Below are 27,268 nucleotides of genomic sequence, written 5' to 3'. Positions count from 1 at the left end.
TTCATATCCTCAAAATTTCCAAGACTGTATTGGACATTTGTTAAAAGTACTCCCTGAATTATCAACATCCATCTCCAAACCCACCACACTTAAAAATGGCTAGTCCCTGCCAAACGGATCAGGATCTGTCATGGAGCCCTATACTGTTAATTGATGATACTTGAGTTTCTGTATTCCCTATTCTCTGCTTGCTACACCACTTCTGTCTGTTGGTGATAGTGCTTATCATTAGAGAACCAAATGGAATAAGATAAAGAAATGAATAAATGAGGGGTGCCTGGGTGGCTCAGTGGGTTGAGCCTCTGCCTTTGGCTCAGGTCATGATCTCAGGGTCCTGGGATCGAGCCCCGCATCAGGGTCTCTGCTCGGCAGGGAGCCTGCTTCCTCCCCCTTCTCTCCCTCTGCCTGCTTCTCTGCCTACTTGTGATCTCTGTCTGTCAAATAAATAAATAAAATCTTGGGGAAAAAAAAAGAAATGAATAAATGAAATATTCAGTAACCTTACTCCCATTTAAAAAAATATTAACTAAAGATCAATATTTTTTCATATATATCCATATAGAGATATATAGGTGTTCTTATCTATAGATATAGTTATATATTAGTTAAGCAGGATATGATATTGATACATCTATAGATAAAATATAAACACTGTTGCAAATCTGTCATCTTTCAACTATATTATGCATCAAATATAAATAGGATTTTGTAAGCTAGTCCAAGAATCTAGCCACCATTTTATTTATTTATTTATTTTTAAAGATTTTATTTATTTATTTGACAGAGAGAGATCGCAAGTAGGCAGAGAGAAAGGAGGAAGCAGGCACCCTGCTGAGCAGAGAGCCCGATGTGGGACTCGATCCCAGGACTTTGAGATCATGACCTGAGCCGAAGGCAGCGGCTTAACCCACTGAGCCACCCAGGCGCCCCTCTAGCCATCATTTTAGATTTCTGTTGCAAAATGTGTTCAAGGTCCCAAAACCCTTAGAATGCAAGCCATATATATATATATTCTCTTCATCTTGTAAAACTGAAATTCTGTGCTCAGTAAATTGCCCCTCATATCCCCGTCTCCCTAGCCCCTCCTATATTTGTCTTTAAAACAAACAGAAATTATGGTAAAGCTGATTTTTCTTTTTTTTTTTAAATATTTTATTTATTTATTTGAGAAAGAGCATGAGAGAGAGATCCTGAGCAGCAGGGAGGGGCAGAAGGAGAAGCAGGCTCCCTGCTGAACAGGGAGCTCGCCGTGGCACTCCATTCCAGGACCTGAGAGCATGACCTGAGCTAAAGGCAGACATTCAACAGCCTGAGCCACCCATGAGCCCTACAGTTGATTTTTTTCTATACAAAAGTAATATATTGAAAAAGTCATGCAGAAAAGTAATTTATTTTGAATATTACCTCTAAATTACCCACTTCTTTATTTATAAAATAAAAAATAAAAAAACAGAGTAAGTAAGTTTGAGGATTTCTTCTGCACCTATGTTCACATGCTGCTTTGTAACATTTTAGGCTAATTTATATACAGGTGTTTCAGCTGTAACACAATGTACAAGTCCCTGAAAAACCTGACTTCTGCAAATTCATGCACTAAGAATAACAGAGCTTATGGGAAAAACTGGCTTGGGGCCAACCCTCAAAACTTAAACAGCTTTGGACCCAGAGAACTAAAAATAGTAACCGGTACTTCTGGAAAGCCATGGCAGGCTGCCCGGGGTGGGAGAGGGTAGGGTTTGGTATGCTGACCCACCACTGACTGACATAACAGCCGGGGCCACTCCATATCTTCTAAAGTAGAACATCTGGGAATCTTGCCATTGACAAGTTGGATGGACTTGGTATTATACTAATGAAATAAGGCAGACAGAGAAAGACAAATGCCATAGTGATTTCCCTTATGTGTGGAATCTAAAAAGCAAAACAAACAAAAAGCAGAGACTGACCCATAATTACAGAAAACAAACTGATGGTTGCCATATGGGAGGGGAGAGGGGGAGTGGGTGAAGGGGGGTGAGAGACACAGGCTTCCAGGTATGGAATGAATAGGTCGTGGGGGTAAAAAAGGGACAGCATAGGGAATGCAGTCAATGGTGTCATAATACTGTTTGTTATATGATGACTGGTGCTAGCTACACTTGTGAGTACAGCATAAATATAGATTTGTGGAATCACTAGTATCACATGGTGTTTCAATTATACTTGAATAAATAGAATTTATGAAATGGCACCCAGGCATTTGTATTTTTTTGAGACTTTTCAGGTGATTCCAACACACAGCCAAGGTTAAGAACTACTCCATTGAGTAAGCGTGAATTAAAAGTCATTACGTGGGGCGCCTGGGTGGCTCAGTGGTTAAGCCGCTGCCTTCGGCTCAGGTCATGATCTCAGGGTCCTGGGATCGAGTCCCGCATCGGGCTCTCTGCTCAGCAGGGAGCCTGCTTCCTCCTCTCTCTCTCTCTGCCTGCCTCTCTGCCTACTTGTGATTTCTCTCTGTCAAATAAATAAATAAAATCTTTAAAAAAAAAAAATAAATAAAAGTCATTACGTGGGACTAAGGGCCCCATGTTTTCCCCTCCCCACTGTGTGCCCCATTTTTCTTTTTATACATTTTTTAAAAATTTAAATTCAGTTAGCCAAGTTATCTTTGTATTTTTAGTTTCTAGCATTTGGGAATTAAAGGGCTAATGTAGAATTCTTATAAATCATACTTCTAGAATTATAAAAGATGCATGACTTAATTATATGACATGTTCATTATATGAATAACAAATATGATTGAGACATTTTTACTGCGATGTTCAAATATTACTGCTGGAACTTTTGGGAGTTTTTAAATTGTAAAATGACAAAAAGCCAGAGTCTTGAAGAAAAATATGTGAATCAAGGGAAAAGTTCTCTGATTCTGGGTCAAAAGTGGACTTTTTATTTTGAAACACTAGAGTCACAAAAACTTGTAAAAACAGAGTCCTATGAATCCTTAACCTAAGTTTCTCCAAATGGTAACCATCCAATGAATGAAGAGAGTGGCTGTACTATTTTACATTCTCACGAGCAAGCTGGAGAGATGCGGCTTCTCCTCATCTTCTCCTGCATTTGCTGTTATCACTATTTTTTATTTTTTAAAAACATTTGAGTTACGTAAAGCAACCAGCAGGCGACAAGACCTCCAGTATAGTCACTGTTGTTGTAACTGTCATACATCAAAACCAGAACTTGACACTGGTTTATCGCTGGGGTTTTTTGTTGCTGTTTTCCCCTTTTTTTCTTTTCTTTAACTCCCTCCTGGCCCAGCATATCACTGTTAATTAGACTATAGACCTTACTCAGTTTCACTTTTAAAAATCTGCATTCATTTGTGCATGTGTTTGGGTTAATGCAGTTTTTTTTTTTTTAAAGATTTTATTTATTTATTTGAAAGAGAGCGAGAGAGGGATCACAAGGGACAGGGAGAGGGAGAAGCAGACTCCCCACTGAGTGGGTAGCCTGATGCAGGTCTCAATCCTGGGAACCCAAGATCATGACCTGAGCCAACGGCAAATGCTTACCCAACTGAGCCACCCAGGCACCCTGGTTTAGTGCAGTTTTAACAGTGTATCAATTTCTTTAACCACCACCACAAACAAGATACAGAACAGTTCCATCACACACAAGAACTCCCTCCTACACCTTTTGGTATTTGCCTTCACTCTCTACCCGACCCCCAGTCTCTATCCCCTGGCAGCCACTTATCTGCTCTTCAATGTGTACAGTTTTGAGAAAGTTACATAAATGGAATCATATAGTATGTAACCTTTTTGTTTTTTGGTTTTTCTTCTTTAAGTTTTTTTTTTTCTTTTTAAAAAAATTCCAGTTAGTTAACATACAGTGTTATATTAGTTTCAGGTATATAATATAGAGATTCCAGGGTGCCTGGGTAGTTCAGTCTTTAAGCATCTGCCTTCTGCTCAGGTCATGAACCCAGGGTCCTGGGATGGAGTCCTGCATCAGGCTCCCTGTTCAGTGGGAAGCCTGCTTCTCCCTCTCCCACTCCCCTTGCTTGTGTTACTTCTCTCGCTATGTCTCTGTCAAATAAATAAATAAAATCTTTAAATCATCATCATCATCATCATCATCATATAGAGATTGCAGTATGTAATCTTTTGAGGGTTTTTTTTTTTTTTTTGAGGTTTATTTTTTTTCACCAAGCAAAATGTCTTTGAGTCTTAGGACAGCCCAAGTTGTTACAGGTATCAATAGCTCATTTCCTTTCATCACTGAATAGTATTGTATCATGTGGATATGTCAGTTTGTTCAGTCATCCACCTGTTGAAGGGCATTTTGGTTGGTTTCCAGTATTTTGCTCTAATAAACAAAGCTGCTATTAACATTCATATACAGGTTTTTATGTGCATACGTTTTCATTTTTCTGAGGTATATGCCCAAGAGTGAGACTGCTGGTTAATATGGGAAGTGTATGTTTAGTCTGGTAAGAAACCACCCAATGAATGAAGAGAGTGGCTGTACTATTTTACATTCTCACGAGCAAGCTGGAGAGATGCGGCTTCTCCTCATCTTCTCCTGCATTTGCTGTTATCACTATTTTTTATTTTTTAAAAACATTTGAGTTACGTAAAGCAACCAGCAGGCGACAAGACCTTCAGTACAGTCACTTTTAATGACACGTGAAAATACCATTAGACAACAATTACTTAGGGAAAAGTATTAGCGCTAATTCTTAGCAATCTGAAACCATCCTTCCCAATGACCACTGTTTTCTTCTTTTGTACACAAGCAACCTTGGAATCTCAGAGAGCCTATGGCACATACATAAAAATTACCTGCTTTAATGAGGGCTTTAACTGTACTTTAATTATAATGGTGCCAATTCTGGATCTGTATTTTTGCCTTCTTTGCTAGGAAGGAAGGCCTTCCCAAAAGAAATATTTGTATTTTGAATTACTGTTTGTGTCACAGTATTTCTTCTGCCCTATCACCACTAGTACTTGTATTCTGAGAGTCTTTCATGCTTAAGGTTTTTTTACATTTTGAATTTCATATTCTCCTAGCTATATTTGCTATAGTATATAAGCCATACTTATAATACGTATAGTATATAGCTAAACTTGCTTAGAGAGGCTTAGCATACCATGTCAAAATATATCAAATTGGAGCACCTGGGTGGCTCAGTGATTTAAGCCTCTGCCTTCGCTCAGGTCATGATCTCGGGGTCCTGTGATCAAGCCCCGCATCAGGCTCTCTGCTCATCGGGGAGACTGCCTCCCCCTCTCTTCTCTCTGCCTGCCTCTCTGCCTACTTGTGATCTCTCTCTCTGTCAAGTAAATGGATAAAATCTTAAAAAAAAATAGAAAAGAAAAATGAATAGAAAATTATCAGAAACTAGAATAAAAATTCATTTAAAAAATATATCGGTTGGGGCGCCTGGGTGGCTCAGTGGGTTGAGCCGCTGCCTTCGACTCAGGTCATGATCTCGGGGTCCTGGGATCGAGTCCCGCCTCGGGCTCTCTGCTCAGAGGGGAGCCTACTTCTCTCTCTCTCTGCCTGCCTCTCTGTCTACTTGTGATCTCTCTCTGTCAAATAAATAAATAAAATCTTAAAAAAATATATATATATCGGGATGCCTGGGTGGCTCAAATGGTTAAGTGTCTGCCTTCAGCTCGGGTCATGGTCCCAGGGTCCTAGGATTGAGTCCCGCATCGGGCTCCCTGCTCAGCGGAGTCTGCTTCTCCCTCTCCCTCTGCCTCTCCCCCTGCTTGTGTGCTCTCTCTGTCTCAAATGAATAACTAAAATATCTTAAAAAAAATTTTTTTTGGGACGCCTGGGTGGCTCAGTTGGTTGGACGACTGCTTTCGGCTCAGGTCATGATCCCGGAGTCCCGGGATCGAGTCCCGCATCAGGCTCCCAGCTCCATGGGGAGTCTGCTTTTCCCTCTGACCTTCTCCTCGCTCATGCTCTCTCTCACTGTCTCTCTCTCAAATAAATAAATAAAATCTTTAAAAAAAAAAAAATTTTTTTTAAGTATATCAAATTAACTTTTTATAGATATATTTTCTTCATTTCAGTGGGTAGATGGCCCTACTTTTATATACCACCTGATAACTATGATCCTGGCTTAATTTGATTAGTTCTGATTGGGAGGTAGGGAACAGAGAAGCTTGAACTCTAGAGTCGAAGGACTAAAATCTTTTCCTCAATTTAAAATTACACAAAAATTTCTATAACCTAACAAAAAACAGACATTAAAAAACAGGAATAATATTTTGTTTCATAATGTACATAATAAAATGTTGGCAAACGATTAATATTAGCATGTGAAAATAAGAATTCTGTAAGCCAGCCCCAAGTACTTGATTTCTTTTCTTTTTATTTATTTTCTTTAGAGATTTTATTTGACAGAGAGATAACAAGCAGGGGGAGTAGCAGGCAGGGGGAGAAAGAAAAGCAGGCTCCCCTCAGAGTGGGGGGAGCCCAATGTGGGACTCGGACCCTGGGATCATGATCTGAGCTGAAGACAGTTGCTAAACCAACTGAGCTCCCCAGGCACCCCCAAGAACATGATTTCTATTAAACCCATTACCTCTGGGCACCTAGGTGGCTCAGTGGGTTATGCCTCTGCCTTCAGCTCAGGTGATGATCTCAGGGTCCTGGGATCGAGCCCCACATCGGGCTCTCTGCTCAGCAGGGAGCCTGCTTCCCCCCCTCTCTCTGCCTGCCTCTCTGCCTATTTGTGATCTCTCTCTCTGTCAAATAAGTAAAATCTTAAAAAAAAAAAATCCAATACCTCTATTACTAAACTTCTGGTTAGGTGCTTCCACCCAGTACCATCTGTCTTTATATCAAGGCTTTGAAATAAGATACTTTTAAAAATTATTACTGTGAAAAAAAAATTATTACTGTGGTGACATTTATAGATATACAACAACAGGAAGAAAGATCATTCTGTATCATTTTGGAAGCTTACCTCTCTGTAGCACTTTTCTACGATTTCATAACTGGCATTACCCCACACCGTTATGTGTTCTCGTCTGTATTGCTTCACCAACTCTGAAACCTGCATGTGAAAAATGCAAAAGTTTATGCATATGCCTACTGGCAAATCCGCTTATGTTACTTCACTTAAAAAATGGATTACAACTGACTATCTGCCAGTGAATAATATCAACTTTGGGAAGAACTGATATGTGAATTCAGATTATTTTATAAAATATAAGCAATTACATACATCTTACCATTCTGTGATTTATCTAATAGAATGCAACTATTTAGTCATTTGATATAAACTAACTGCAAGGGAAGCAAGTAAATTTGAAGAAGTTAATTATACCCATGCCAGAACAACGGGTTCACAGGAGCTCAGTTTTATCTGGGACAGGACAGCTTGCTCTGAAAATAGACCTTCCAACAGTAAAGTGGTATTTTCTCCCAGGGCATTATTTAAAACAATATGGATCCCTAGAGTATCACATTTCCTTGAACGTTATCAGTTTATGAAGTCACTTACTGTAGCCTTACTTAGTTTGTGAAATCTGATAGAACACAGCCAGAGGAGGGACTGGCTCACATACCTTTTTTATCAGCACATTGTTGTTGACCTTGATATCGATGTTAATGGGAGTGTTAGGAAAAGCCTCAAAAACTTCCTTCAGTAATGGAATTCGGTTATCTTTTCCTTCACATTGGCATGCTGAGAAAGCAAGATTTGTAAAAGTATTTTTAAAAGATAACATTCCATTTTTTTGAGGATTGGGAGAAAAAAAGATAAAGTACTGTTTTCACAATAGGATGTATTTATATAGGACATGTACAAAAGGATGAAAAGTAAGAAGAAGAGGAAAATCATCTAAAATTCAACAACTTAGACATAACCATTGTGATCATTTAGTATACTTTCTCTAGTATTTTTTTCCAATGCATAATTTAATAGTTACAGTGTAGCTATAGATCTTAACCTGATCTTTTTACAGAAGTAAAAAAGAAATAATGCATATTAATACACTTAGAATTTAGAATTATGATTTAAAGTTTTTTTTCATTAAACTTTTTGAGATTCATTTGGAGTTATAAGAAAAATACAGAGATTTATGCACCTTTTACCCAGATTCCCTGATAACCTCTTGTAAAACTATAGTACAATATCATAACCATGACATTGATATTATTATAATCCACCAATCTTATTCTTTTTTTTTTTTTTAATATTTTATTTATTTATTTGACAGAGAGAAATCACAAGTAGATGGAGAGGCAGGCAGAGAGAGAGAGAGAGAGGGAAGCGGGCTCTCTGCTCAGCAGGGAGCCCGATGCGGGACTCGATCCCAGGACCCTGAGATCATGACCTGAGCCGAAGGCAGCGGCTTAACCCACTGAGCCACCCAGGCGCCCCACCAATCTTATTCTATAATTATTTTAAATGGTTTTAAAATGCTCCATTATGCGACAATTTAATTATTTTAATTTAACCATTCCCCCAGAAAGGTAACAGAGTTTGCCATTCCAAAATACGCCACTTTGGCATAAGGATTATTTTTAACTAAAGACAACTGAGATGAAGCAGATACAAAAGAAGCCCTCTGCCCTTTCCTATTTGCTGAGAAACAGGACTTAAATTTGTACAGAACATAAATCACCAACTTTAGGCCCTTATCAGCACCACAGAATGCTGCATAACAAACTATTGACTAACCTTTATCTTCCATTATTCACCCATATACTTAACCTTCCCACAATTTGCTACCCTAAAAATTCAAAATCCTTATTTGTCTTGTCAATTCTCTGAAAATGTATTGGATATTTTTGTTAAGATGCTAGGAGCACCTGTGTGGCTCAGCGGGTTAATCGGTTAACTGTTTGCTTTGGGCTCAGGTCATGATCCCAGTGTCCTGGGATAGAGCCCTGCCTCAGGCTCCCTGCTAAGCACCCCACTCCCCCTGCTTGTGCTCTCTCCTCTCTCAATCTCTCTCTCTGTCAGTTAAATAAATAAAATCTTAAAAAAAAAAAAAAGATGCTATATAAACTCAAGTTCTAGCCAGCCTTTGAGTTACTCATCCCTGAGTTTCTGCCATGATAAGTATATTAATAAATTTGTTTTTTTGTCTTGTTAATCTCTTTTGTTACAAATCCTTCTAGAGGGTAGGAGAGAAAAAAGGTCCCCTACATTCTACTAGTGGATACTGAGGTTGTTTGGGAAGTTGTACTATAATATCACTATTGAAAATTTTCAGAGATTGAGAATATGTATGTTAGGACAAGGGAAATACATGCTAATTCAGGAATGTGTTAAAGAATTGTATCAGTGTAGCTATTCAAAGAAAACTGAGTCAAAAAAAATTAGAAGAGGATTTTTAAACACTTTTTTACCTTTCCTGACAGTTATTTTCTTTGTTCTTTCCCTAATCTCTTTTGCCTTGAATCATTTACATAATATATATATGCATGCTATATAAGTATCATAAAATTTGTCCTTCCATCCAAAACTTCGATCGCACTTCTATACGAGTAACAAAATGATAACAGATCCTTTATTTCATCTTCATTGTACAAAGTGTACCAATGAAGTAAATTAAATCCATGTCAAAAAATTATTTTTAGTAAAGGCTCATATGAAAAAGGAGCATGTAAATGAGGAAAAAAAGGAAAAATGGATTACTGTTTTGTCTGTTCTATATTCCATTCCTATTGCCTTTTTACTACCCTTTGTAATTCAGATGGGCTCTGGATCACTTGACCAAACACTCCATCATTTGGCTCTGTCTCCTCGGCCCCAAAGAGAACACATGGACCTTAAGCATAACACTGTGAACGTGAGAAGAGGTCTTCTGAAATCCTCAGCAGAATGCATCATGTACTTTTGATGTTGGCAGAGTCCATCTTTATGTGTAGAAGGTGTGCCTGAGAACAAAGCTAACAAAAATGAAACCAGACCAAGAAACCGAGATACAGACTAATTACTGCTTAAGCAATATGTTCAATGTCTGAAGGTATAGAACCTCTAAGCTTTTTAGTTAGGAGAACCAAATTCTTTTTTTTTAACCATATTCTTTTAAAAATTTCTTTTGAACTATCTTGATGTGGATTTCTAGCACTTATAATAACCGAGTTTAGAGTTTACCAAATTGAATGGTAAAAATTCTGTTAATATATAAAAATTTAGCTTGTATTTACCTACCCAGAACCCCTTCTTCCCTTGGAATACTGCATCTCCTTTATTCCATGTTGTTTTGATTGGGTTCTCAAAAACAGGACCCACTCCCCCTTTGTTCTCATGGGCAAGAGTATGACCTAGGTCTGGTTTATCATAATAGCCTATTTCTTTGTCCACAGTGACTATCTCAAGGATGGACACATGAGCCATGCCAGGCCAATCAGTGTCTTTCTCTAGAACTTTCCCCTGAAGCTCAAAGGGAGGATTGCTTTTTTTGTTGCTGTTTTTTAAAGATTGTATTTATTTATTTATTTGATAGACAGAGATCACAAGTAGGCAGAGAAGCAGGCAGAGAGAGAGGAGGAAGCAGGCTCACTGCTGAGCAGAGAGCTGGATGCGGGGCTCTCTGCTGGGATCATGACCTGAGCCGAAGGCAGAGGCTTTAACCCACTGAGCCATCCAGGCACCCCGAGGATTGCTTTTTACCATTGGGTCAATGTGTGGGCAAGATATGAATGAATTGTCAGTGATTATGTTCCCTGCCTCAAGGACAAAATCCATCTACACTGGAAGAAGGTAAGACCCAAGATAAGCAGAACCATAGAATGACTCGACAAGTCCCCTTTGTGCCCTGGGATTCAATAATGTTTAACATCAAATCCACCACTATTATAGACAGTTAATGATAAAATAAATCTCTGTTGTTTCTTTTTTCCCTTAAGCTGGTGTAAACTCATTTCTTTTATGATCTAAAAGGTCTGCACTGTTTCAGATGGTAGCCATTAGCCACATAGGGCTATTTAGATTAAAATTAAATAAAACTAAAAATTCAGTCCCTGCGGTGGACTAGCCACATTTTAAGTGCTCAACAGTCACATGTGATTATTGGCTACTGTAACTGACAGTGCAAATACAGAACATTTCTACCACCACACTCCATTTAAACAGTGCTATTTTAGTTAAGTCAAAATTTTGTTAGCTTGTTAAGTGTGGAAAAATTAGTTTGGCAGTCGAAAGAATTGCCACGGGTGATAGCTATTCACAACCAGGTTAAGATGTTTGCAAGGATCAACTTAGAAAAAAGTCAAACAGATAAAACTAACGTTGGAACATTATACGAGAAGAAGAAGGTTGCATCTAATAGTGGGAGAAACAAGGAAATTAAAGTTATGTTAATAACTCAGAAAAAAAAAAAAAGCCCATTCTAAAAGTGATGTTAAGGGCGCCTGGGTGGCTCAGTGGGTTAAGCCGCTGCCTTCGGCTCAGGTCATGATCTCAGGGTCCTGGGATCGAGTCCCGCATCGGGCTCTCTGCTCATCGGGGAGCCTGCTTCCTCCTCTCTCTCTCTGCCTGCCTCTCTGCCTACTTGTGATTTCTCTCTGTCAAATAAATAAATAAAATCTTTAAAAAAAAAAAAAATAAAAAAAAAAAATAAAAGTGATGTTAAGATATATACAATAGTGGGGCGCCTGGGTGGCTCAGTGGGTTAGGCCGCTGCCTTCGGCTCAGGTCATGATCTCAGGGTCCTGGGATCGGGTCCCGCATCGGGTTCTCTGCTCAGTGGGGAGCCTGCTTCCTCCTATCTCTGCCTGTCTCTCTGCCTACTTGTGATCTCTCTCTCTGTCAAATAAATAAATAAAATCTTAAAAAAAAAAAAAAAAGATATATACAATAGATGCCTCAGCCAGCAAGAGTGTAGAAAATGAGCCGAGGAAAGAAGTTTGTCTCCAGTATAGTTCTGGGCAGAAGAGAACCACCTAGGAAATACTACAGAAAGAGAGAGAGGAAAACAAGAGTGACAGGCAAAACAAAAAAAGAACAGAGTGATAGTGCCGTAAGATGTGCTGGGTGATGGAATGAGTGAAATGGCCTCTAAAAACATGCTGGAACTTGAAAACTGACCATTCTGACCAACTCTAGATTACCCAAATTATGTATCTTTCATGAAAAAAAGGCTATTTTCAAGGAAGCAGGATAGGTAATAACAAACCCTTTGGCTAACACCTTTTTATATTCTTTCTTTATATTTATTTTTTAATGTAGCCTGTGGCACATCAAAGCACCTTAAAAAAAAATTACTTCTTCAGTAAAATTATGAACCACCAAGAAAGCAAGAGGCCTAAAATCTGTATTCCTCTGAGAGTTGGTAGTCTCTCTCTCTCTCTACAGTACTTAAAAGTAAGCAACAGTTCGTTCTGAGCAGGGGAGTAAGACCAAACAAACAAAAAAGGAGGAGGGACAACTATCTGCCTGAGTCAAGTTTTTATAATACAGTATCTTAGCCTATTTCAAATGCAGTAAACTTCACATTTGAGGCAGAGTCTTAAGTTAATTGTGATGAACTGAATGCAATATGAACAAAAAATTAATTCTTTTTATAGGTGTCTAAAGCTTGAGAGTACATGGCAGTGCTATTAATGAGGCATATAAAGAGACTCTTTAGGGGAGCCTGGCTGGCTCAGACAGTAGAGCATGTGACTCTAGATCTCAGGGTCATGAGTTCAAGCCCCATGTTGGGCAAGGAGCCTACTTAATTAAAAAAAAAAAAAAGAGAGAGAGAAAGACTCTTTGGAAGGAGAAGCAGCGTGGCACAGCTGAACACTGGCCTGGTTAGAAGGAGACCTAATTTCAAGTCCTAGCTCTGTCATTTATTTGCTGTATGACCTTAATCAAGTTAATTTACATCTTTAGGCCTCAGTTTCCTTATCTAAAACAGGAAGAAATAGAATTATATGGTCTCAAAGGTCATTGCATATTCATAAATTTTATGACTTTATGACAAAAGGTATATAAATAAAAACTTCAAAAAAGGAAGTATAAAATCTGGAAAAGAATTAGAATAAATTTCTTCCTCAAAGAAACTTTTTAATCTTTGTGAGGCTCTGGCTTTGCTCTGCAAGGGGAAAAATTAAACAAAATAGAATGAAACCCCCCCCAAATAAAAAAGAACCTTGACTTATGAAGTATTTTAACTTTCACAAATCCATAATTGACATAAATATATAATAGCTTGGCAAATATAATCCTGTTAATCACAAGAATGAAAAAAATGTTTCTGCAAACCAACACAGCTTAATGATACTTATCTGAAAAGTAACATCAAACAATGTTTAGATCTAAACATCCTTTAGAAATAGCTAATTTAAACAATTTTCTGATTCTTATTTGGCTTTCTTATATTTTCCAGTCAAGGAGAAATTATAAATTTTAAACCTAGTACACAGAGCAGTTAACAGTTCTGTAGGTCTTGACATTTAACCAAGGTTTTAACCATATTCAAAGCATACCACACCAAGGTCCATAACATATAACATCTTGTAGTTTTACTAAGTTACAATTTGAATCATTCAAAACACGAGGCTGAATTGCGACAGCGTGGGGCTCTACCTGCTTAGCAACCTGCATCTCCAGCTGATGTATTTTCCATCCTAACATGTTCCATTCTAACAAATCCAAAAAACTGGGCCAAGGAACATGTTCCTTTGTGAGAAATATTCCTTCACAAGACAGAAAACTGCTATGCTGATGATTAAAAAGTGATGGTGACCAGGAAATGGGTGGTTTATCTGAGTAATAGAATTCTCTCTAATAATTTAAGATAGGGAGCAGTGAAATGACATAAAATCAAATGGTATAGAATCAGTAAGGATCTGAAAGGGGTTTTTTTCAGTATCTTTTCATTTTTTTTTTAACTTATGATGGATTATTACTACAAATTATAGTAATCATCTAGAATTTGAAGCTTCAGAAGTGCAAAGTAGCCCTAATAATATCTGGGTTTCTTGTAATTAGTATTCAGGCTTAAATTAACTGCACATAAATTTAAATAGAGCAAGCCAGTGAAATCTCTAGCCTTCATCTCAGGGTCAAGATTTCAGATTTGTAGGTCTGAGAGAGTAAGTATTGAGGGCAGTACTTTTAGCTGGAACTTACTATCAGAAGAAAACACACATGTATATCTAATTCTCAGTGTAAATGAATACACTTTAATGTAAATATGTAAGCTACAAATGGGAAATATTACCTCTTTGAAATGTGACATCCAGTTTGCCAAGGTAAGGTGGGAGTTCCTTTAAAAGATATGATTAAAAAAAGTTAGCTCTCAAGAATTTAAAAATATTTTAGTGTCTTACATTGAGACAAAGATTTTCTTCTTCAAAAAATAAAAGAAAAAAAATTACCTATGTTTACATAGGGCACACTTTAGCTGAACATCCCGAACAGCAAATTAACCAGGTAATTACTTACTTTCACAACTTACAAGAAAAGAAATCTGTACTATTTAATGTGGACCTTTTCTCAATAATAAATATTTAGTGGCGCCTGGGTGCTCAGTCGTTAAGCATCTCCTTCGGCTCAGGTCATGATCCCAGGGTCCTAGTATCAAGCCCTGCATTGGGCTCCCTGCTCAGCAGAGAGCCCGCTTCTCCCTCTCTCACTCTCCCTGCTTGTGTTCCCTCTCTCACTGTGTGTCTCTCTCTCTCAAATAAATAAAATCTTTAAAATAATAATAATAAATTTCAATATCTCAGGAGACAAGTGTCAAGAATAGACAATTTTTAAAAATGACTAACATACAGAAAAATCTTTAACTCACAAATAATCGAATAAATACTAACTGAAACTTTAAATTTAGGAAATTTTTGTTATAGTTTAATACCCTATAATGGTAAGGGTACAGCAAAATGGGAATTCCTCTAATACCACACTCTAGCACTTTTAAAGAAATTTTTACTTTATTTTATCTTTAAGTAATCTCTGAGACCAATGTGGGTCTTGAACTCACAACCTTGAGATCAAGAGTTGCATGCTCTACCAACTGAGCCAGCCAGGTGCCCTAGATTTTGGAACTCTTAAACACTTTAAGAAAGCAAGCTGGACAGGTGCCTGGGTGGCTCAGTTGGTTAGGCCGCTGCCTTTGGCTCAGGTCATGATCTCAGGGTCCTGGGATCAAGTCCTGCATCAGGCTCTCTGCTCAGCTTCCCTCTCTCTCTCTGCCTGCCTCTCTGCCTACTTGTGATCTCTCTCTGTAAAATAAATAAATAAAATCTTAAAGAAAGAAAGAAAGCTGGCAATAACAATTATCTTTTCTTTTTTTTTTAAGATTTCATTTATTTAGTTGACAAACTGAGTTCAGAAGTAGGCAGAGAGGCAGGCAGAGAAAGAGTGGGAAGCAGGCTCCCCACTGAGCAGAGAGCCTGATGCGGGGCTCGAACCCAGGACCCTGAGATCATGACTTGAGCCAAAGGCAGAGGCTTACCCACTGAGCCACCAAGGCACCCCAACAATTTTCAATATAAAGAAACTAAAATATTCCCAATCTTTTACCCAATAATTTCCCTGCTGGGAGTTTATTTAGGGAAATAATTTTAAAAACAGAGATAACTGGTGCTTGCTTTGGCACCACGTATACTAAAAAAAGAGATAATTTTATTTTTATATAGACACTTTCAATAAATATAAATATATTTATATACATGTCTTCATAAATATATATCTTTTAAAAACTCTATATAAAGCATATAAATATAGAGAAACCTTTATCTTTACACATGAAGGTGTTCAGTGCAGTGTTATCTCTAATGGTGAAAACGTAAAACTAATTTAAATGCCAAACAACAGAGAAAGAATGGTTAAAAATTCCTCTATATCCACTCAATGGAATAATTGCAGTCACTTGAAATGTTTATGAAAAATAAGCATGGGATCTGAAAGGGCTAAATGCCACCAATTCCAAATACATGACATTCTGGAAAAGGTAAAACTATGGAGACAATAAAAAGATCAGTGGTTGCCAGGGGTTAGGTTGGGGGGGAGGATGAACAGGCAGAACACAGGATTTTTAGGGCAGTAAAACTATTATGTACGACACTACAATAGTTGATACACCATTATACGATAAAACCGACATGTCATCCTATGTTAAGAATAAACCTTAATGTTAACTATGGATTTTGAGGTGATAATGAGTGTCACTGTAGGTTCATAGATTGTACCAAATATACCACTCTGGTTCAGGATGTTGAAGGAAGAGTGGGGGGCCTAGACCTGTGCAGGGTCAGAAGCTATGTGGGAACTCTGTACTTTCTGCTCAATTCCACTGTGAACCAATAACTGCTCTAAAAACTAAAGTCTATTTAAAAAAAAAAGAAAAAGAAAAAGCGGGAAGCCTGGGTGGCTCAGGTGGTTGAGCATCTCATTCTTGGTTTTGGCTCAGGTCATGATCTCAGGGTCCTGGGATCAAGCCCCATGTTGGATCCACAGGGAGTCTGCTTGAGGATTCACTCTTCCTCTACCCCTCTCCCTGCATTCACTCTCTTTCTAAAATAAATAAATCTTAAAAAAAAAAAAAAGAAAAGAAAAGGGGCGCGTGGGTAGCTCAGTGAGTTGAAGCCTCTGCCTTCGGCTCAGGTCAAGATCTCGGGGTCCTGGATCGAGCCCCATGTCGGGCTCTCTGCTCAGCGGGGAGCCTGCTTCCTCCTCTCTCTCTTTCTCTCTACCTGCCTCTCTGCCTACTTGTGACCTCTATCTGTCAAATAAATAAATAAATAAATAAATAAATAAATCTTTATAAAAAAAAAAGAAAAGAAAGAAAAGCCTGCGGTGTCTGGGTGGCTCAATCATTAAGTGTCTGCCTTCACCTCAGGTCATGGTCCCAGGGTCCTGGGATTGAGCACTGCTGAGCAGGAAGACTGCTTCTCCCTCTCACCCTCCCCCTGCCTGTGTTCCCTCTCTTGCTGTCTCTCTCTCTGTCAAATAAATAAAAAAAATATTTTTTAAAAAATTAACTTTAAAAAAAAAATTTTTAAAAAAGCATGGAAAGGGACGCCTGGGTGGCTCAGTTGGTTAAGCGGCTGCCTTCGGCTCAGGTCGTGATCCCAGCGTCCTGGGATCAAGTCCCACATCGGGCTCCTTGCTTGGCGGGGAGCCTGCTTCTCCCTCTGCCTCTGCCTCCCACTCTGTCTGCCTGTGCTCACTCGCTCTCTCTCTCTAACAAATAAATAAATAAAATCTTAAAAAAAAAAAAAAAAAAAAAAAAGCATGGAAAAATGTGTATCATGCCATAATGTTAAAGTGTTCAAAAACACAATATCTATAATATACAGTAGGACCACTACCAGGCAAAGAACATACAGGGTATACATACAGATGGTATTGTTAATATAAGTTTACTTTATGTGGTAAAATAAAGCATTATTTTCCATCCACTTATCAGTCTCTAATATAATGGCAAATAAACTACTAAAAATCAGATTTCCTATTCTTGAAGACTAAAACTAATTCATACATTCAATCTGAACCAAATAAATTGTAGTATACGTCAAGCAAGTTGAAATCCAGTAGTTTCACATTTGAGGACTTTGGTAATCTTGTTAAAATACTTATAAAAATAACTCTCCAAAGATGTATCCACAGATTTCTGTAGTGAGTATAAATCCTCCCTGGAAGTTAGAATAGTTTTTATCATTTCCTCTGGCATTCATTATTTAATCACTATCATTTACTGAGGCACTATCTGGCATTCTTTGTTTTTAAAAATCCTACGGGCCCTAATATCTACTAGATATTAGTTTATCATGCATTTTTACTTACACAGTACTTGAGATCAGAGATGTTTACATTGACCCCAGTTGACCTCTTTAAATTCTCATCATGAGACACTACAACTTGCTCATCTTTTGTGATATGGCAGTCCAATTCCAGCATATCAGTTCCAATTGTAACTGCACTGAAGAAATGCAGAGAAGAATAATGACATTAGAAAGTTAAGTAAACTTTATTTACATTATATGCACTAGGTGTAAAAATTAGAGGAGTTACAAATCAAATAGCAAAACATCTCATAACCCTAAAATTTCTCTACATTGTCATCTGTTATGATTTATTGATGTCATATTCTAGAGTAAACACAGATTAAGAGAATCATGTTGCCTCTTTCCATAACCAGCTCTCCATATCCAAAGTCTGTAACAGAGACACTTCTTCCCAAGACCATGAGCTGAAGTGTGGAAGGGGTCTCAAACTGAACTGAGCAGGGATCAAAAGATACATGGGTGCCGTGAACCTAAATTCCTTGAGTCCTCTGAGAGCAAGGCCATGGCTCAGAAAAGCTCCACAGTCAATGGCAAAAACCCACCCTATGGTGACCTGGCCTGCAGGGTGACAAGCTGCAGAGTCACTATGACCATCAGAGAAAAGAGATTTACCAAGAAAAGTGATGAAGCCAGGGAGATGCCTTCCACTCTGGATTTGGAGCTATCATGCTGGGCCCTGCAGAACCCCCCGCACTGTCTCCTTCACCCATAGAAGACTACAGAATCTAAGTGGGCTTATAGAGCACTCCAGCAAAGTTGGGATGTCTCTGAAGACTGTCTTGGAACATTTTTGTTCTTTCTTTCCTCTCAATCACTGCTGAGTGGTGTTTTTCTTCACTTATGCACTTAGAGAAATCTTTGGTTTTTCAAGTCAAGTCTCTGAAGTATGTCCACATTTGATCTTTAATTTGTGTCATTCTATAGAACGCTGTCAGTTGTATTTGAATTTAAAAAAAATTGCTGCCAACCTAATATAATGGATAGGATACTGGATCAGAAGATGGGCGCCTGGGTGGCTCAGTGGGTTAAGCCACTGCCTTTGGCTCAGGTCATGATCTCAGGGTCCTGGGATCGAGTCCCGCATCGGGCTCTCTGCTCAGCAGGGAGCCTGCTTCCCTCTCTCTCTCTCTCTGCCTGCCTCTCCATCTACTTGTGATTTCTCTCTGCCAAATAAATAAATAAAATCTTTAAAAAAAAAAAGTTAAAAAGGTCTGGATGCCAGTTCCTGCTTTGCTATGAACTTGCTATATAACTATCAAGTAAACGCCTTTCTCTAGGCCTACATTTTCACATTTATAAAATGATAGGATTAAAGAACAAGAAATTGGTGCCAGCCTTTGTCACTTTAATTCAACACAGGATTAGAAATTCTAGCCAGAAAAAATAAAATAAAATAAAATTTAAAAAAAGACTAAAAGAAATCCCAGCCAGAGCAATTAAGTAAGAAAAAAAAAGGAGCTGGGCATCCAAATTGGAAAGGAAGAAGTAAAATTATCTCTGATCAATATGATCTTGTATGTAAAAATCTTAAAGATTCTACACACAAAACTGCTAGAATTAATAAACTCACTAAAGTCGCAGAATACAAAAGTCAAAACCTGGGGTACCTGGGTGGCTCAGTTGGTTAGGCGTCTGCCTTTGGCTCATGTCATGATCTTGGGATCCTGGGATTGAGCCCTACACTGGGCTCCCTCCTCAGCAGGGAGTCTGCTTCTCCCTCTCTCTCTCTGTCACTCACCCCACCCCCACTTGTGCTCTCTCTCTCAAATAAATAAAATCTTTTTAAAAAATCAACACATGGGGGTACCTGGGTGGCTCAGTGGGTTAAGCCTCTGCCTTTGGCTCAGGTCATGATCTCAGGGTCCTGGGACTGAGCCCCACATTGGGCTCTCTGCTCAGCGGGGAGCCTGCTTCCCCCTCTCTGTCTGCCTGCCTCTTTGCCTACTTGTGATCTCTCTCTCTGTCAAATAAAGTCTTTCAAAAAAAAAAACAACACACAAAAGTCAGTTACATTTCTATACATTAACAGCGAATGATGTGAAAAGGAAATCATAAAACAATCCATTTGTAATAGCATCAAAAAAATAAAAAGACTGGGGTGCTTGCATGGCTCAGTCAGTCAAGTGTCCGACTCTTGATTTCAGCTCAGGACATGATCTTAGGGTTATGAGATTGAGCCCCACATCGGACTCTGTGTGGGGCATGGAACCTGCTTAAGATTCTCTCTTTTCCTCTCTCTCTCCCCCCGACCCTAAAAAACAAAAACAAAAACAAAAACAAAAAAAACTTAGGAATTAGCCAAGGAAGTAAGAGACTTGTACAATGAAAGCTGTAAAACATTGCTGAAAGAAATTAAAGGAGATATATATATATAAATGGAAAGACATCCCATATTCATGGATTAGAATACTTAATATTAAGATACATGGATCTATACATTCAGTGCAACTCTTATCAAAATCCCAATGATTTTGCAAAAACTTTTTTTGCAAAAATAGAAAATTTTTCCATTCTAAAATGCCTGAGGAGCATTTAGCTGGCTCAGTTGGAAGAGCATGTGACTTTTGAAAGTGGGGTTGTGAGTTTGAGCCCCATGTTAGTAAAAGAAAAAACTGTGAAATGCATATGAAATCTCAGGGAAACCCAAAGAGTAAAAATAATCTTGAAAAAGAAGAGGGGTGCCTGGGTGGCTCAGTTGGTTGAGCAGATGCCTTTGGCTCAGTCCTGGGATCAAGTCTTGCATTGGGCTGCTTGCTCAGCAGGGAGCCTGCTTCTCCCTCTGCCTGCTGCTCCCCTGCTTGTGCTCTATCAAATAAATAAATAAAATCTTTAAAAAAAAAAAAAGAAGAACAGAGTTGGAAGACTCACACTTCCTGATTTCAGTACCTACTACAAAGCTACAGTAATCAAAGCAATATGGTGCTGGCATAAAGACAAACATATAAATCAATGAAATAGAGTCCAGATATAAGCCCTCTTATATATTGTCAAATGATTTTCAACCATTCAATGGGGAAAGGGCAATCTCTTCAACAAATGGTGCTGAGAAAACTGGATACCCACATGTAGAAGAATGAAGTTGGATCCTTCACTAACACCATATCAAAAAATAAACTCAAAATTGATCAAAGACCTAATCATAACACCTAAAATGAAAAACCTCTTAAAAGACAACATACAGGAAAAGCTTCCCTACACTGGATTTGGCACGACTTCTTGGCTATGACACCAAAAGCACAGGCAACAAAAGAAAAAAAAAGACAAATTGTACTTCATCAAAATTAAGAACTTTGTGCACCAAGGAGCACTATCAACAAAGTAAAAAGGTAGCCCACACAAACCATCAGAGACTCTTAATCATAGGAAACAAACTGAGGGTTCCTGGAGGGGTGTGGGTGAGGGGATGGGGCAAATGGGAGATGGACATTAAGGAAGGTATGTGATGGGGCACCTGGGTGGCTCAGTGGGTTAAAGCCTCTGCCTTCGGCTCAGGTCATGATCCCAGGGTCCTGGGATAGAGCCCCGCATCGGGCTCTCTGCTCAGCAGGGAACCTGCTTCCCCCTCTCTCTCTCTGCCTGCCTCTCTGCCTACTTGTGATCTCTGTCAAATAAATAAATAAATATTAAAAAAAAAAAAAGGAAGGCATGTGATGTAATGGACACTGGGTACTATACAAGACTGATAAATCACTGAACTCTATCTCTGAAGCTAATAGTACATCATACATTAATTAATTGAATTTTAAAAAGTGAAAAAAAAAAGTAGCCTACAGAATGGGAGAAAATACATGCAAATCATCTATGTGATAAAGGATTAATAGCCACAGTATATAAAGAACTCCTAAACCTCAACAACAATGTAACCTGATTCAAAAATGGGGAAAGTACTTGAATAGACATTTCTCCAAAGAAGACATGCCAATAAGCACATGGAAAGATCACTAATCATTAGTGAAATCCTGTCAAAACCACAATAAGAGGGGCAACTGGCTAGCTCAGCTGGAAGACTGTGCAAATCTTGATCTCAGGGTTGTTAAGTTTGAGCCCCACAATGGGTGTAGAGATTACTTAAAATAAATCAATAAATAAACAAACTTTTTGAAAAAAAAAACACAATTAGTTTTTTGGGGGGTGGCTATTATTAAAAAGAGAAGGAAGGAAGAAAAGAGAAAAAAAATAGTATTGGCCAGGATGTGGAGATATTGGAACCCTTATATATTGTTGGTGGGAATATAAAATGGCAGTTTCTCAAGAAAATTAAACATTGATTTACCATATGATCCAGCAATTCCACTTCTAGGTATACACAGAAAAGATTTGAAAGAAGGGAGTTAAAGAAATATTTATACGACCATATTCATAGAAGAATTGTTCATAACAGCCAAAAGTAGAAGCAACTTAACTGTCTATCAACTAATGAATAGATAAACAAAATATGGTATATACCTAAAAAGAAATATTATTCAGCCTTAAAAAGGAAAGGAATTCTGGGGAGCCTGACTATCTGCCTCAGTTGGTAGAGTATGTGACTCTTGATCTCGGAGTTGTACGTTTGAGGCCCATGTTGGGTGGAGAGATTACTTAAAAAATAAAAAAATCTTTAAAAAAAAGAAAGAGGAAGGGAATTTTGGTATATGCCACAACGTGAGTGAGCAAATCTTTAAAACATTATGCTAGGTGAAAAAAGCCAAAAACAAAAATATAAATATTTAATGTTTCCACACTTATTTAAATGTACCTAAAATAGATTAATAGAAATAAAAGTAGAATGGTGGTCACCAGAGCCTGGTGGGGAGGGAGTTAGGGAATTATTACTGAATGGGTCCAGAGTTTTGGTATGGAAAAAAGTTCTGGAGATGAATAGTGGTGATGGTTCCATAACAACGGGATTGTATTTAAGGACACTGAACTGTACACTTAAAAACAGTTAAAATGGTAAGTTTTATTTTATGTATATTTTATTGTGATAAAATAAAATTTTAACTTAAAAAAAAAAGAAAAAAATTGAAAGGATTAGATCAGACAATCTCTAAGCTTCCTTTCACAGTCGAGATCCTATGACTTTTACAAAGGGATTATCACAGTGGTTAAGGAGTACAAACACTGCATGAAAAAGGGTAAATATGTGAGGTGATGGGTATGTTAATTACCTTGATGGTGAGAATCCTTTCACAATGTATACACATATCAAATCATCACATTTTATATGAAATATAATTTGTCAGTTATACCTCAAGAAAGTTGGGGGATAAAGAGCACAGACACTGGCTCCACCACTTACTTGGGCAAGTTATTTAGCTTCTTCACGCTTCAGTTTCCTTACTTGCAAAACAGTGATGATAATATCAGCTCTCTATACCTCCTCCCCACTTTGCACCTTACACCCCAAACACCCCCACACTTTCAATACTCTTCTGCCTGAAATGTCTTTTGCAAGAAAAACACTATACAGTAAAATAACAGATGCACATCTGAACAGGCACTTCACAGATGAGGATTTCCAAATGGCCAGTAAGTGTATGAATAGATGTTCAACATCAAAATTCAACAGGGAAATGTAAATTAAAACCACAATGAGATAGCACTACATAGCCACTACAGTGGCTAAAATTAAAAGGACTGACAACAAAGTAGAAAGACAGTGGAGGACTGGAACTCTATATAGAGTACAATCATTTTAGAAGGTATAAATGTAGACCTACTCTATGATCCTGCATTTCCACTTCTGCTAAGTATATATCTGAGAGGAATTAATGCATTTGGCTGTTAAAAAACAAATAACAGGGACACCTGGGTGGCTACCTCGGTTAAGCGTCTACCTTCAGCTCAGGTCATGATCCCAGGATTCTTGGATCAAGTTCTGCATCAGGCTCCCTGCCCAGGGGAGAGTTGGCTTCTCCCTCTCCCTTTGCCTCCTGCTCCCCCTGCTGATGCTCTCTTTCTCACTTACTCACCTTCTCGCTCTCAAATAAATAAATAAAATCTTTAAAAAAACCTAACATTATTTCACACATCATGGATAAATCTTACAGATACAAAATGAAGAAAGAAAAGCCAGAGACAAAAGTATAAATACGGTATGATCACACTTATGTTATCGAGAACAAGCAAAATCAAATCATCATAATAGAAATTAGAATAATGGCCTTCTAGGGGCAAGTAATGAAATCTTTAAAAAAAAAAAAGTGGTAGAAATGTTCTACATCTTTATATAAGTGAGGGTTACAAAGATATATACATTATGTTTAAATTTACTGGGCTATATAGATTGTGCATTTTATGGAATATATAGTATGGAATGTATATAACAGTAACAGGTTTTTAAAAGTTTTTCTTCCCTTATCTGCTCTTTTTTTTTAAAGGTATATAGATATATATATTTTTAAGATTTTATTTATTTATTTGACAGACAGAGATCACAAGCAGGCAGAGAGGCAGGCAGAGAGAGAGGGGGAAGCAGGCTCCCCGCTGAGCAGAGAGCCCGATGTGGGGCTTCATCCCAGGACCCTGAGACCATGACCTGAGCGGAAGGCAGAGGCCTTAACCCACTGAGCCACCCAGGCGCCCCTTATCTGCTAACTCTTAACTCATCCTTCAGGTCTAAGCTTAGAAACCACTTCGGGATATCTTTCCCAATCCCCCCAGATTAGATGGGGTCACTAGTTTACATACTGCTAAATTGCCAGGACTTCCTGTAGCACCCTGTGTTTATTCTTTTTTTTTTTTTTAAAGATTTTATTTATTCGATAGATCACAAGTAGGCAGAGAGGCAGGCAGAGAGAGAGGAGGAAGCAGGCTCCCTGCTGAGCAGAGAACCCGATGTGGGGCTCGATCCCAGGACCCTGAGATCATGACCTGAGCCGAAGGCAGCGGCTTAACCCACTGAGCCACCCAGGCGCCCCCCCGTGTTTATTCTGTCATAGTATTTACCACACTGTTTTGAACCTATCTATTTATCTCCCCTTGCCCAGTGAGACAGGAGTTCTTTAAGTAAAGGGTTTGTGGGCGATGACTGGTTTACTCTTACATTCCTAGTGCCCAAGCACAGGACCTGGCACAGCTGGTACTCCATAAATATTTGTTTAAAAAACTCTACGTGGGGCGCCTGGGTGGCTCAGTGGGTTAAGCCGCTGCCTTCGGCTCAGGTCATGATCTCAGCGTCCTGGGATCGAGTCCCGCATCGGGCTCTCTGCTCCGCGGAGAGCCTGCTTTCCTCTCTCTCTCTCTGCCTGCCTCTCAGTCTACTTGTGATTTCTCTCTGTCAAATAAATACTTAAAAAAAAAAATTTTTTTTAAAAATTAAAAAACTCTACGTAAAATGCCCACCTAACACTTTATGCACTAATCACCATGGGTGACATTTCAAGATGAAGAAAAGTAAACATGGGTGGAGCAGGGAGAAAGTTTTAGAAAGAAATAACTTTTCTTTTCAAAATTCAATAATGGAAAGAGTAAGAGCTGTGGTGAGTGGAATAGGGTGAGAAGATACAAAAGTAGATAAATTATGTTTGTGCAATAGATTCCCATGCACTTGAACTGTTTACTGGTGGCTTTATATGAGGTCAGGTCTCTACAGTAAGACTGAATTCCTAGAGAGGAAAGGCCTATGTCTTCTCCATACTTTCTTATGTTTGTGTTGTTGGGAATATCACAGGTATCCAACACATTTCTAAATGAGTGGACTAAAGCCATGTTTTACTTATCTATTAGATATCTATTAACATTTTAAATTTTAATTATTATCCTGCTAGCATCTAAATGATCATCAGTGATAATCCATATCCATAGTAAGTACTATTCTTTTTTTTTAAAGATTTTATTTATTTGACAGACAGAGATCACAAGTAGGCAGAGAGGCAAGCAGAGAGAGAGAGAGAGAGAGGAGGAAGCAGGCTCCCCACTGAGCATAGAGCCCGATGTGGGGCTCGATCCCACGACCCTGGGATCATGACCTGAGCCGAAAGCAGAGGCTTTAATCCACTGAGCCACCCAGGCACCCAGTAAGCACTATTCTTAAAAGAATAAATATTCACATGGAATGGCATTTTTGAAGTATATCTGAATGAAAAAAGCAGGTAAGATAGGATCCTTGTGATGTAAAATAAAGTTTATGTATAATTTTGTTTGATTTGGAAAAATAATTTTTTAAAAAAGATTTTATTTATTTGACAGAGAGAGATCACAAGTAGGCAAAGAGGCAAGCAGAGAGAGAGAGAGAGAGGAGGAAGCAGGCTCCCTGCCAAGCAGAGAGCCCGATGCAGGACTCAATCCCAGAACCCTGAGATCATGACCTGAGTGGAAGGCAGAGGCTTAACCCACTGAGCCACCCAGGTGCCCTGGAAAAATAATTTTTTAATTGAAGTGTAGTTTATATATTAAAAAACTAGAAAAGATACAGGCCAAATTGTTACAGGGCTTATCTCTAGTAAGTTGTATTTCTGGGACTGGAACTAGAGATTTGAGCAGGCCAATTTTTTACATCACATAGATTGCTTGAATTTTTGTTGTTTTTTTCTTTCTTTGAGAGAGGGAGACAGCATGAGAGAGAGAGAGCACAGCATGAGCAGGGGAGAAAGGCAGAGGGAAAGGGAGAAACAGGCTGTCCAGGGAGCAGGGAGTCCAACATGGGGCCCATCCCAGGACCCCAGAATCATGACCTGAGCCGAAGGCAGACACCTAACTGACTGAGTCACCCAGGCGCCCCCTTTTTATTTTTAGTTTTTAAGATTTTATTTATTTATTTGTCAAAGGGAGAGTGAGAGAACATAAGCATGAGAAGCAGCAGGCTCCCTGCTGAGCAAGGAGGCCAATGCAGGACTCCATCCCAGGACCCTGAGATCATGACCTGAGCCTAAGGCAGAGACTTAATGCATTGAGGCACCCAGACATCCAGAATTATTTGTTTTTAGAATATAAACTTCTAAAGTGGCAAAATAAGGATACTTCATTATTAATATATTATATCTAAAAGACAATATTTTGGACACCAATTTACTGATCACCAACAGAATGAATTACAGCAGGAATTTAATCTATGAAAAACGGAACATCCTTTTAAATACATAAGCACTCACGATTCTTATTTTGCCTCTGATCTCCTAAGTGGAATGAATGTACCTTCTGTTTTATACTTAAGCTTGAAACACAGAATATAAATGATATAAAAATGCAAATATAAATTTGTATATAAATATATCAATTAAGGAATAAAGTTTTAGCAATTGAGTAAACGTTTCTTAATGTTTTTAAAACAAACTAACTTGGTTCCTTAATGTAATTCTTACTAAGATATAAATAACTAACTTTATGTGTCCTCTTCTAAAGGATCTCCACCTTTATTTTTTTTTTATTTTTTTTTTTTTTTGGATCTCCACCTTTAAAAGAGAATATTTATTGGTCAGTGTGTGCTAGAACCACAAATGTGTAAAAATAAAATGCAAAAAGAAGCAAACAAAAACAGTTTTTGGTAGATTTATTTTTCTGTATTTTTTAATTTCCTTAAATATTTTTTAAAAAAAGAATAAGAAATGTA

General features: G+C 38.3%; 1 protein-coding gene and 1 long non-coding RNA gene across 2 annotated transcripts in view; one reads left to right on the top strand and one right to left on the bottom strand.

Moving 5' to 3' along the window:
• Positions 1 to 18,784, top strand: part of LOC106005326 — a 73,945-nt gene extending 55,161 nt beyond the window's left edge. Inside the window, exon 4 of the long non-coding RNA XR_001178607.2 lies at positions 18,090 to 18,784. This is a non-coding gene — a long non-coding RNA (uncharacterized LOC106005326). The remainder of the gene's footprint in view (positions 1 to 18,089) is intronic.
• Positions 1 to 27,268, bottom strand: part of GDPD1 (glycerophosphodiester phosphodiesterase domain containing 1) — a 56,724-nt gene that overhangs the window by 8,363 nt on the left and 21,093 nt on the right. Inside the window, exons 3-6 of the mRNA XM_004747270.3 lie at positions 17,735 to 17,870; positions 14,166 to 14,211; positions 7,566 to 7,684; positions 6,962 to 7,051 (exon numbers count right to left, since the gene is read on the bottom strand). Of these exons, the coding sequence (XP_004747327.3) occupies positions 6,962 to 7,051; positions 7,566 to 7,684; positions 14,166 to 14,211; positions 17,735 to 17,870 (391 nt within the window). The remainder of the gene's footprint in view (positions 1 to 6,961; positions 7,052 to 7,565; positions 7,685 to 14,165; positions 14,212 to 17,734; positions 17,871 to 27,268) is intronic.

The sequence above is a fragment of the Mustela putorius genome, unplaced genomic scaffold (assembly GCF_011764305.1).
Source record: "Mustela putorius furo isolate JIRA1106 unplaced genomic scaffold, ASM1176430v1.1 tig00003962_pilon_pilon_pilon, whole genome shotgun sequence".
NCBI lineage: Eukaryota > Metazoa > Chordata > Mammalia > Carnivora > Mustelidae > Mustela > Mustela putorius.
Note: the sequence above shows the minus strand (reverse complement) of the source record. Positions and strands in the feature narration are given on the sequence as shown.